The 13,322-nt window shown below is 37.0% G+C and overlaps 1 protein-coding gene across 3 annotated transcripts in view; it reads right to left on the bottom strand.

Moving 5' to 3' along the window:
- The window catches only part of LOC150109325 (uncharacterized), an 86,434-nt gene that overhangs the window by 39,110 nt on the left and 34,002 nt on the right, over positions 1–13,322 (bottom strand). For all 3 annotated transcript variants that reach the window (XM_090407422.1, XM_090407425.1, XM_090407434.1), the window contains one exon: positions 5,464–5,549. In XM_090407422.1, coding sequence (XP_090263548.1) covers positions 5,464–5,549 — 86 coding nt within the window. The remainder of the gene's footprint in view (positions 1–5,463; positions 5,550–13,322) is intronic.

Raw genomic sequence — 13,322 nt, 5'->3', positions numbered from 1 at the left:
CAGGATTGACGTTGCAGTTTTATTTAGTCAAAGCAACTAAGCAGGGGCGGCTTGTGCATAGGCACTGCAGCACCCCCCCAATTTTTCTCTCTATATAAATATATTTATTTATTTATATTTGCTTGCAATATTTAATTTTATCATCAACAATCCCATACAATTCTCTTATTTTGTAAAAAAATAATAATAAAAATCAATCTTGTAACACTTAGGAGGGCGAAGGACGCTACCAGCATTGTGTTTTACACAATATGCATGTCATAGAAATGTGAGCTATTAGCGTAATGTGGCACTGTACGTCGCACAATTCCACTGTAGTTTATATGCAGTTTGCACCAGTAGTAGAGTGTTTGTAGTGCTTATCGTGTTTAGTCTGTCTCTTTAAATATTTGGACATTATAATTAAAGACATAACATTTGTTATAGTAATTTTTAAGTAATTTTGAATTATATTAAACTGTGTAATTTTATCGATGATAAACAATATTTTTTTACATGTTCAATTTTTTTTTAAATTTTTACCATAATTTTGATATTTTATCCAAACACGTATACACTGTACTTACAGTGTGTATGGAAATTCAAAAGTTGCAGCACCCCCTGCGATTTCAAACCACGAGCCACTACTGCAACTAAGGCTACAAAGGCCTTCATATCTGTCTGTAATTGGGTGTATTCTTCTGGCCAGTTTGCTGGTTTTGCAGGATGAAAAATACTGCCTTCTCAAAGCAAGACTAACTCACCTTCATTTGAACAGCGATAGGATAAGAACCCAGGTCTTTCTAACTAAATGGCAGCATCACTAATTTAGCATACAAAGGTGCTTAATTTGGAATTATTTCAATTTTTGATTACACTTAAGCCATCCCAGAAAAACATAAATAAAAGACACACACTATGATTCCCAATAGATGTTGAAAGTTTTTCTGCTTGGTTATACTATAAATTAGAGATGGTTTAATCCTTTATCCAAGTGTAAGCAAACAAAGTTTGCATGTGAAATAACTTCATGACTGGGGAACTCATATATATGAGTTGCCCAGTTATATAGTTACTTCACATGCCAACTTTGTTTACACTTGGATAAATGATTAAATCAAGAATATAATTTCTTGGCATCTCTAATTTATACTATGAATCCCATAATACAGTAGTGTATTAGGAGTCTGTCATTTTGTGTATGTACTAAATGCTATATGAAATACACAATACACTATTTTTTTTTATTATAAACTCACAATCCAAGGACTGCTCTAAAATTAAGCCAATATATGCATGCATTCAAGATTATTCCACTTTCCATTTTCTCATCCAAAATTAATTCATAAAAGCCTCTTCCACATGCCTAATTACATCATTAGTATATAATGATCTGAATGATGCAGTCATGACTGAAGTGGGTATGCAAGGGAGGGAAGGCTTAGATATAGACATATTTATTTTTGGACATCTCCGAAGGTTCATCATAGGAAGTCCATACTAACCATTATTCACACAATATCAATATCATTCCCCTTCCATGCATTGAAAAGTCTTTGGTATCAATCTTATAAAATCTCTTTAAAAACATGTTTCTATAATGGCTTTTCTATGTTTCTATCTACCTTATTAAAATATTATAAAGGGGAATGACCTCCCTATTCCAACTTAATGTGTTCTTCAACATCCAAGTAATCTGATGTGTTATTTTGGCCACTTATGAAATATACCCTCTAAACTTCCCTCTCCATCCCCCTCCACAAACCCCTAGCCTCATCAATCTCCTGCAGTCCAGAGCTATCTAAGATGTAATACATAGATGCAGCTTATGATATCTTCATTCCAAAGTGCATGACCTTGTGTATGGCCACATTAAAACTGATAACCATTATCCTTTGCCCATACTGCTGCTCTTTAAGTCATCCTGCAGGATCACATTGACTGTTACTAGTTTTATATAGCTTGCAAACAACTGAACACCTCTCCTTCAATCATGTCCTAGGTTAATGATATACAAATTAAAAAGCAGCGGACCAAGTACTGGGATCTTAATACACTTCTAGTGTATTAAGATATAATACTCTTTGATGTACGTATGTACATCAGCTACCCCTCTTATATACATATTAGCAGCTTCATTATCCATTTCCAATTAACTCCAATTTATGTAAGAGAGTTCCACGTAGTACATCAAATGTTTTTGCATTTGACAGTGGTACTGCTAATAGTATCTCTGCATAACCATTTGTTTCATTCAACTCAAAAGTCACTTTTTGCTTCTGTTATCTCCCTACCATCAGTAATCATTAGTCATCCTACTACAGTCATTCCTCCTTTTAATTGCTGCATAGTGAAAAAATTCTTTGGGATTTCCTCTTGCACATCAACTAGTTTACTCCATAATTAGCTTTGGCCTTCCTTACTATACTGGTCACCCTTCTTGCCCATACTCTGTACTGTTCATGAGCTTGCTGATAAGCTTTCTACTTATACACTTTCTATAATGTTTTCTTTTCTGCAACTCCCTTAATGATGTTGCCCATACATCTACCTGATTTATCCTCCTGACTCTGGATACATACAGTCTGATGACGCTTTCTTCAAACATTCCTTGACCATTTCCCATGCATTGTTAACATCTTTCCTCTCCAAATTCTTCTCCCATGGTTGACAATCTCCCAGGCCAAGTTTTCTGATGCTATCACCATATTCAGCACTCCCAACTGCCACATTCCTTCTACATGTTGTCTGATGTAATTATCTCTTAGCAACTGCATAAATTTCCTTTCTTTCTTTCCTTCTATCTGAACATTCCTTCTTCCATTCTATGTCCCATAACCAAAGCCCCCATAATAATTACTCATCCTACATCCAATGTGCTAATTTGTTGATGAAATGCAATTCACATTCTCACTCTCATCTGCTCCCACATTCTCCCTCCATATGTCCTCACTTATGTCTTAATTTCATCTTTCTATTCACTTGTTTCTATTCACTTGTTTCTATTCAGGAACAAGTGAATAGAAAGATGAAATTAAGAAAGATGAAATTAGAAAGATGAAAACTCGACTGTCTCATTCTCTCTCCCATTTCCATAACTTACCTCTCCTAATCTTGTTTGTCTGACATCAGTTAGCTTTTCAAATCTCCTAATCCCTCCTTTTACATGATTCAAGTTATTTTTCAATTGTTCTCTCCGTATCTCCATCTTTCCTTCAAGCATCCTACCTCACTCAAGATTCACTGGTACAATCAACATAATCTGTCAGAACCTCCACCTCCAGTCAAGTTATCTAATGATCATTCCATCACAATCTTATGCATGATTTCTTCCCCCTTTGATCATGCTGCTCATATCTCACTGTTGCTATCACTCATTTCACATCACTATTGCCACTACTGAAAATGCAGACCGATAATTTACAAAACTATGCTGTCCCTACAGTGTTATCATATTTCTATCTACAGAATTCTTGAATTTTCCAATACCTTAGTTTTCCAGTACCTTAATACCCCCCCACACACACACCCACACCAACTGCTGAGGTACTGGTCCCTCTTTTGGAGCTTACTGTACATAAAAAGTAGTATCTTTCTCCCTTTTCACTGGAACCTTTGCCAGTGCTGAAACTTAAACATCCTGGTCTTGGATATTGAAAATTCTCTTGCACTTTCCCACACTATGCTGTCTATGCCCCAAAGTAACATACTAAACATGTTTTTCTTCATCATTTCCCTTGCATCTTTCTCTCTCTCTCCCCCACCTCTTTTGGTTTGGTTCTCTTCCATATCACTCAGAAGCATTTCTCCAACCATTCTCTCTCATTTTATCTTGTGAAGGACGAGTAAACACATGTCCTCTCATTACAAATCAATATCATTATCGAAACTAATTACAGTATCATTAGCATCTGATCATTCACTTCATTTCCAAGGTTTCATTTTTGCTACCATTTGTACTATGTGCAACTTTGCTTGCTTCTACCACTTTATGTACAACTCAGCTGACATTTTCACTTGTATTTCATCATTCAATTCTCCACTGTCATGACTGTTTTACTCTCCGTACACTTGTGGTACTCATTTTCAAAAAACTTCCAATACACATATTCGCCAGTCTCAACCTCCATCTACAAAACTTTTACCCTTTGCAACAAATACATCACACACACACACACACACACACACAAAGTAACAGCTCTTAGAACAACTTACTAACAAATAAGCAAACACTCAAAACAATAATCCACTACAAATGACCTTAACCAGATTTTATTTAATAATAATGTGAAAGAAAGGAATCTATCATTAAATACTGTGATTCTTCTTCTTCTTCTCCCACTTAAGTACAGTCACTGTTTTTAATGCATCTCCTCCACATCCTCTTGGGCTATAACCATATCCAAGTTCTTCATCCTCAGGTCCTCCTCCACCACCAGCTCCCTCAAACTTTTCTTTGGCCACCCACACATTCTCCTAGTTTGCATAATCCATCTGCATGACCTTTCTTCCCACATACTCATCCTCCCTCCTTGTCACATGACCAAACCATTCCAACCTTGCAACCTTAGTATCTTCGCTCCTAAGTTTGTAACTTTCACTGTTTCACTTACATAGTCATTTCTCAGATGATCCTTTCTGGTCACACCACACTTCCACCTAAGCATTCTCATCTCTGCTACCTCCATCCTGCTGATGCTATTTTTCCTCTGGGCCACAGTTTCCATAGCTGGTCTCACCAGTGTCCTGTAGATTTTGTCCTTTAGATTGACTAGCACCCTCTTATCACATAGTACTCCTGCCATCTTTCTCTAGTTCCTCCATCCAGCTTGTATCCTGCATCCCACTTCCTTCTCAGCCTCTCCATCCTCTTTCACTGTTGAACCTAAGTATCTAAAGTCACTAACCTTCCTGATGACATTTCCTTCCAGCTCCAGAGCTGCCATTCCCTTTGCAACACACATACTCAGTCTTACTTCTGCTCAGCCTCATACCACTCTCTTCCAGTACTCTCCTCCATCTTTCCAATTTACCTGCCACTTCTCCTGATTCTGCACACAGCACAACGTCATCTGCATACAATGTTGTCCAAGGCACATCTTCTCTCACCTCTTCTGGACAGATTGTAATATGAATGTTTAATTGTGATGTGAATGTTTAATATTGTGATGGAGGTGGGTCCCCATCTCCATCACAATATTAAACAGGAAAACAAAAGCTTTCTGTCTCTCCCAGGCAGGTCTGAACTCTTGTCTTCATATTTCCGTACATTTCCATATCTCAAGAGTGAATCTATTATCTGACTAATTCAACAGTCTACTCACTCAGGTCCTAAAAAAGGAGAAGGATAATATGCAAATCATTATACCTCAATGCTTTTTTTTTTTAGATAAAATCAAATTGCATTATTTAATATGTTAATATTATACTAATACTCCAATCTAATACTATTAGATAATAGTACATATACATACTTTTACTTACCTGCCAATGATAAATATACTTCCTAATGTATAAAGTAGAGCAAACTTGCGTGCCTTCAATATTAGCATTGGTGTATAAAGTCCTGCCTGTTAAGAATAAAAATGGAAGCTATTAAAAATTCCTCTGGTATATAATACTATAAACTGTATATTCTTTTGTTATGTTAAAATAATAGTGGTGAATAAGATCATCTGAAGCCAACAAGTGGAGGAAATAAGCATGTTAAAAATTATATCCTATCGAGCTCATCAGAAAGAACAGAGGTCTGTCTGCAGCTTGCTGCTACTTTGCTTTGTAAAGGTTCAGATATCGCTGATATATATTCATTGTGTTTAAATTTGTTACATAATTAAGTGTATTTCATTTGTCATTAAGTTGCTTGATCTCACCCTGTGAACTTCATATGCTATGCATAGTTTTTCTTACTGAAAGCAACTTTTAAATGTCTTTTTTGAGTAGATATATAATGTTTCATATATGAAAAGCAAGTTAATCATCCTAAATAATTTGTGTTATACATAAACAGATGTACATTTTAAATCACTAAGCAAAAATTCACTCCTATCCTTAAAAAAAAAAAAAAAGAAGAAGAGGGACTTTATTTTGGTTAGAAAGGAATAATCAGAAGACACTGGCATCTGATATTTCTTCTGAGTATACTATTATTATTATTATTATTATTTAACACCTCCAGGGAATCCAAAGACTCATCGAGGGAGGGCACCTGCTCTATAACTCTATCTCCACCACTCAAATCCACCAACTGACCTCAACTACACCACCACTAGTTTTTCCATAGAAAATCAAAAACATCCATGCCCATGGCGGGATTCGAACCCGCAGCCTTATGGCTGGAGAGCAGACATGCTAACCACTCAGCCAGCCAGGCTGGGCTAATTAGTGAAGACATTTTGCAAGAGACAGAGAGATAAGGAATCTGAGGTGATAGTGGACATATGACAAAATTGTAAGGAACATAAGATCAAGGCAATGATATGGAGGACATTGCTGAAGATTCTGATTCTCTTAAAAATGGCCTTGATAAAGCTGCACATGGAATACGCATAGATCTGGTCACCTAGTTTTTAAAGGCGTATGAGAATATGGAAAGGTTCAGAAAGTTAACTAAAGTAATGTTTCATCTCAGAAAGATTAAGAAGAAGACTGAGGAAATGCAAATTACAGAGCCTTGTGAACATAGAAAAAGGAGATTTCCTTACCCCATTCAGTAACATTCATTTGCTGCAGTTTACCACCTCCGAATTCTGAAGCTTGACTTTCTGCAATACAGCTATCCAATTAGTGAAATCATCTTCCAAGTGACCTTAATGTTACTAACTGGCTGACCATTTCCAATAGCACCGACCAAGCTGGACAAGGTGCAGCAGTATTGTATCTGTTATGAGCAATGACTTAATGCATATCATATATCTACTAACCAGAATCACTAAAAATCAACCCTCTCCACTTTCCCCATACTCTTGATCTTTTCTTAACCATTATCTTTCCAGATATACTGCAGAGATCACACCTCTCTTCTCAGCCACTCAGATCACAATCTTGTACAAGTTTCTATCTCTAACAGAATCCCTCTCCTTCACTATCAACAATATGTCCTTAGGCATTACAAAGGTATCAAGTGAGACAACCTAGAGAATCTACTCTTCCTTTCCACAGTCAGTCTAGTCCTTTTGTTCTAATACAAAAATCAGTTCTGAGCAAGTCACAAAAATTAACCTCACTGGCATGAAGGACTTTATTCCCCATTCTATACAAAATTGTTATCCACTTTCCAAGCCTCAGTTCAACAAAAAGTGTACTAAAACAGTTGAAAAAAATTCAAATTATTATATGCACCTTGCAACAAGAACCTCAGCTTCATACTCAACCTATGCTGAACAAGGCAATAAATGTGAAACAACCACCATCGTCATCATCATCATATGTTCACTGGGCATCCACAGATGCCATATAGTCATTCTGATGCTCGGTGATGTGCTACACCAGGCCTCACCATGTAGTCATGTTGTATAATTTTCTGGAGGCTTCGACTCTGATAATCAGTCACTCCACATGCACACCATCCATCTCATTGACGATCTGCCCCTTCCTCTTTTTCCAGAAACTTTACCTTCTATTACTGTTCCGAGAAGTACTCCTGCCATTCTTTCAATGTGTTCAAAATATTTAACTTTCATCTGTCAATATCCTTAATGAGCCTTAAACTTCTACTGATCTTTTCTAACACCCATTCATATGTAACACCTTTCAGTATATGATATCCTCAACAGCCTTCTGTAACAGAAAAGCAGCTATCCCATTCTTATCTGACTTCTTTAGGTTCCAAGTCTCACATAAGTTGCTGTTGTAAAAAAAACAAGTGCATCCAAAATCCTCAACTTTGTTTCCATGGAGATAAATCCATCCTTCCAGATTTTAGACAATATCAGACTGTCGTTTTAGCCATTCCTAATCTTCTTCTAACATCTTCTGAGCAGCAATTCTTTACATTAATAATGGATCCTGGGTACTCAAATTTGCTGACTTCCTCAATTCTTTCTCCATTAAGGTACACTTGTTTCTCAAGAGCTTCCCTGTTTGTACTTCCTTAGAGAACCATAATCTTTGTCTAGCTAGGATTGAGTTGAAGTCCTCTGTTATTACTGATCTTGTTAACTTTATCAGGAATTTGTCCTAGTTCTTCCTTGTCATTACAGAGGAATATAGTATTCATCAGCATACCTCAGATTACTGATCAATCTACCACCTATCCTAATTCCTGTCTTGAGTTCATCTGATGCTTCACGTATGATGTCCTTAGTATATATATATTAAACAACTGAGGAGAAAGTAAACATCCTTGCCTAACTTCTTTTCCAACCTGAAGCCAATCAGTTAATCCAACAACTGTTCTTACTGTGACTTCTTGCACCCTTGCAAGTTGGCTATCAACCTGATAGTGTGTTGAGGAAAACTCATTCTTTTTAATATTTCCCACAGTTTCACATGCTGAACACAGTCAAAAGTTTTACAGTAGTCTAAGAAACACATTATCAGAGAGTCTAAATTCTTTATATTTTTCTATGATCTGTCTAAGGCAATGGATCTGATTTCTGGTGTCCTTAACTTTCCTAATACCTGCTTGTTCCTCGGGCATCAATGCCTCAACTTTGGCCTCGATCCTATTTAGAATGATCATCAATAAAACTTTGCTTGCATGAGATATTAAACTAATAGCTCTATAGTTCTTGCAAGCCTTCATATCTCCCTTCTTATGTAGTGGTATGAAAACTGAAAGGATGATGGCTGAGACACTTCAAGTGTCTCAGCCATCATCCTATCTTCCATATCCTTGTAATCAATCTATGAAACACTCTTATCCCTTTATCCCATGTGGCCTTAATCAACTCTGCTGGGATTCCATCTGAACCTGGAACCTTATTGCTGTTAAGCTGCTTAACTGCTCTTTCAATTTTGTGCCTAAGGAGGCGGTTCCAAATCAGAATTTTCCTGATGAGAGGACTCCTTCAAATCTTCTTTATCCACTCAACTGTACAGTTCCTCACAATATTCTTTCAATCTGTTTTTGATTTCCAATTCTTCTGTTAGTAATGCTCCATTCCTGTCTTTGATGACATTCAATTTGGGCTTAAACTTGTGCTTTAGGTCATGAACTAAATAAAACATCCTTTTATAATTGTGCCTCCTCATCTCTTCACATCTGGAAGTCTATCTCTTCACATTTATTAGTATAAGATGTTTTCTTGTTTTGCTTGATGGCTCTTCTGACTTCTTTATGTAATCTCTTATATTCTTCAGTCCCTGTGTCTCTTCTTTTTTCCAACAGCCTTCTTTTGATTAGTTCCCATGTTGAATCTGATATCCATGGGTCTCTTGGTCTTCTTATTGGGCTGAGATATTTCTTGACTGTATTCTATATTATCATCCTGACTCCTCAAAGAACTGGTGAGTTCTCAATTATCTCCAAAAAATCATCCAACCGAGTTGATGTTTCTTCTGTGAATCCACTAGGAATTACTCTAACTTCCAGTCTAGCGGGATGCACCTGACTTGGAAGTTTTCAGAGTCTTAGTCTTACTTTGGTTCTTACTGGCTGATGGTCTGTACCACAATCTGCTCCTGCGAAAACATGAACAGCTCAGGTAGTTTATCTTTTTCCGTTCTGCAAATACTGGTCTATTTTCCAACTAATTTAACCGTGAAGGACAGGTATGCATATCAGATATGCTTGTCTTTCATGATGGGAAGCCAGGATGTAATCAATCTGGTGCATCGACCTTTCCATGTTAGATATCCAAGTATAGGTCCATCATGAGTGTTTCTAGAAGCAGGTATTGATAATAACTAATCTGTTGTCATGGACAAATTCCCATTGTCTTTCATGGGTGTTACATTCATCCACACCAAATATGCCACACTCTGGCCTAACTCTCATACTCTTTCCCACTTATGCATTTAAGTCCCCTAAGATGCAAAAGGGGACTCTTCATCAGGCCTATCTGTGTGGGGTGCATAAACTACCATGATTGATACATTGGTAGGCTAAGCCTTAAGTCTAATAGAAAGTATCCTATCGTTAACAAGGTTATAACCAAGAAGGCTTCTTGCCTGAGCAGTCTTCAGTATCATAGCTACCCCCATGATGCTTTGAGTCACAACCTGAGTAAACAACTAGCTTACCATCCTGTCTTTTGAAGTGACCTACATTCCATCTGGTCTCTGCAATTCCCAGGATGTCAATTTAATCTCAAGAGTACCCATCTGTGGATCCCGAACAATCCATGTGGCTATGCAAATTTCCTTCTAAGATTAATTAGTGGTGTAGCTAGAGCTTTTGCTGCCCCTCTCAATATACACCAAAAATACTACAAAAAGTCAAAACAACATATAGGGAAATAAATTAAAACACTATGTTTATTTTTGAAGTAAAACTTTAACTTCAATATTCTAAAATTCTTGCTTTTCTGTTAGCAAAATCGTCAATGACATTGTCGAAGTCTATTTCATAGTAATGCAGGTAATTCTTAATTTTATTTAGAAAAACTCCTCTCACAACTAGCAGCACTTACAACAATTGTGAGGAAAATTTGCTGTGGTATTACAACAGTTGGAACTGAGTTCTCGAGACTGTATTTTAGAATTAACTGCAAAAGTTCAAAAAATTTTCAAAGTGCTGCCCGGGGTGGACCCCCCCCCCCCCGTCCCCTCTAGCTGCGCCTCTGAGATTAATCCTATAACTTTTGTTGGAGACTGTAATATACTTCTCAAAAAGGCCCCTCTGCCTAAGCCATGAATGCAGTTCTGATTATTCTGCATGACAACCAATGCAGCATGAGATGTATTATAAGGCACAACCATTTTGGCATTTTGGAGTAAAGTCACTGCAAGAAGAAAGTGGTAGGGTTGCAGAGGCCCTTTCCACATAAGATGAAACGAAATAGCACAATAGGAAAGATTCACCTCCTAGCCCTTGAAAACTCTAATAGCATTGAGGGAGGGAAGGAGCAAGAAGAAAAGAAAAGGGTGGGTATACAGATAATATAACAGATGTATATTACGTGAAGCAAGGCATGGTCCGGCATCAGGTACTTCGGGTCTGCCATGCCCAGATAACACCACTGTTACAACACCTAAAGATAAAGCTGACCTCTTCACATCACTCTCTTTTCCAAATGTGGCATAGATCACCAAGGCAAATCACCTCCTATCATACTAGGAATTGACCATATGACTTGTGGTTTATCATCACACAACCATCAGCAAATCCAAATCTGACTTTGTGGGAACTAATAGCAGAAAACTCACCTCCTGTCCAAATGGAACCTGTCGTGCCACAACTTCAGCTAAACCACAAATCATATGGTCAGTTCCTAGTATGATAGGAGGTGATTTGTCTTGTGATCTATGCCACTGTTACAGCACCTAAAGATAAAGCTGACATCTTCTCCAAATGTGGCATAGATCACCAAGACAAATCACCTATCATATTAGGAACTGACCATATGATTTGTGGTTTATCATCAAAAAACACATTAGAAAAATATTAAATGGCAGACACTAATATCTTCTGGACAGAATGATATCATTCCAACTGTTCTCAAATGCTGTACTCCAGAGCAAACGCCAATTCTTTAATTATCATTGAGACCTTCAGGGAGTCGAGGACTGCTCAAGTGTGTGTGTGGGGGGGGGGGGATGCAATATATGACCCGTACCAGCTGTCATATCCTATCTTAAACTCATTTACACTCACCACTTCAAAAGGACAACTTCTTCACTCCCTACTTTGTGAGAGAAATATCTAGCTCTAACTTTTCTTAACCACAAGAAATTTAACTTCCATGGATGCTCTGTTTTCTCTTCACCTTCCATATAATGAAAACTTTCACGAGACAATATCCTATAACACCCATTCAGAAGTTTATAGACCTATATCATATCATATCATCAAAAACAACATCGACAAAGATTTAACAAACTTTAATAATCATTTATTGAACTGCAAAGAAAGAGCCTCCTATGAACTTCCTCCTAAGACCAGGGAATGCCTATCACCAAGAACGATTAAACTATTGAAGAAAAAACCATTTAGAATATAAAATTATCTATAACAACTAAGACAGAACATCAAAGACAACTATAATATATATAGTATGCATGTCCGGACAATTCATCGTGGGGAAAATTCATCACAGAAAAAACTCATCGCACAAACTATTGATTGCTGAAAAAATTCGCTGAAAATGTTATTTCGCTAGAAAATTTAAATGATATTGCATTAATACCGAATACATGAAAAGTAAATGCAGTGCAAGATAAATTGCACAAAATATAATTTTATTATGTATCTATGTATTAGTCTGCATGGTTAGCCGAGTGGCTGGTTGCTTCTCAACTGTGTTCTGGGTTCAATTTCTGTCGCTGACATGAGGAGCTTAGGATCTTTCTCAGACACAGCCAAGTTATCCAGTCTTGGGCAAGGACTGCAGGGTTTTTCTCCCCAGTTTATATGGGATTTTTCCTCCCACAAGCAGGCAAACTGGCCTTGAGAATGTAACACTTCTACAGACATAGGATACGCTGGGAAGCATAGGTCAACCACATTATCCTCATATAACGGTTGCAGTTATAAGGAATAGATACCGTAAAGGTAAAAGAGGTATAGATCTTGTTATTTATTTAGATTTTCATAATATTTTTTATTCTTATACAGTGAAAGTAATATTTTATTGATTGGTGAGTTTCCTAATTTTTGTTTAGTCTTAAAATGGTATAATATTCTTTCTTACTTTGATACTACAGATTCTGTTGATGGAATATTAATACTTACAAAATTATAACTGCAATTGTTATACAAGGATAAGGTGGTTGGCCCTATGCCTCTCAGTGTATCCTATATCTGTAGAAGTGTTATCTTCTCAGGGTGAGTTTGCTATTTGCTTGAGGGAGGAAAAACCCCACATAAACTGGGGAGGAAAACCCTGCAGTCCTCGCCCAAGACCAATTAACTTGGCTATGTCTGAGAAAGATCCTATACTCCTCACGTCAGCGATGGGAATCGAACCCAGGACACTCCTTTCACAGGCATATGGTTGTGAAGCAACCAGCCACTCGACTAACCGTGCAGACTAATACATAGATGCATAATAAAATTATATTTTGTGAAATTTATCTCGCACTGCATTTACTTGTTTTATATCATTATCAATGCAATTCATTTCAGTTTTCTAGTGAATAACGTTTTCAGTGAATTTTTTCAGTGATCAATAGTTCATGTAATGAATTTTTCTACAATGAATTTTCCTCGCAATAAATTGTTCGTGAACCATAGAATGACA

This window comes from Typopeltis vanoorti, chromosome 2 (genome assembly GCF_054136105.1).
Source record: "Typopeltis vanoorti isolate ZY-2024b chromosome 2, IOZ_Tvanoo_1.0, whole genome shotgun sequence".
NCBI lineage: Eukaryota > Metazoa > Arthropoda > Arachnida > Uropygi > Thelyphonidae > Typopeltis > Typopeltis vanoorti.
Note: the sequence above shows the minus strand (reverse complement) of the source record. Positions and strands in the feature narration are given on the sequence as shown.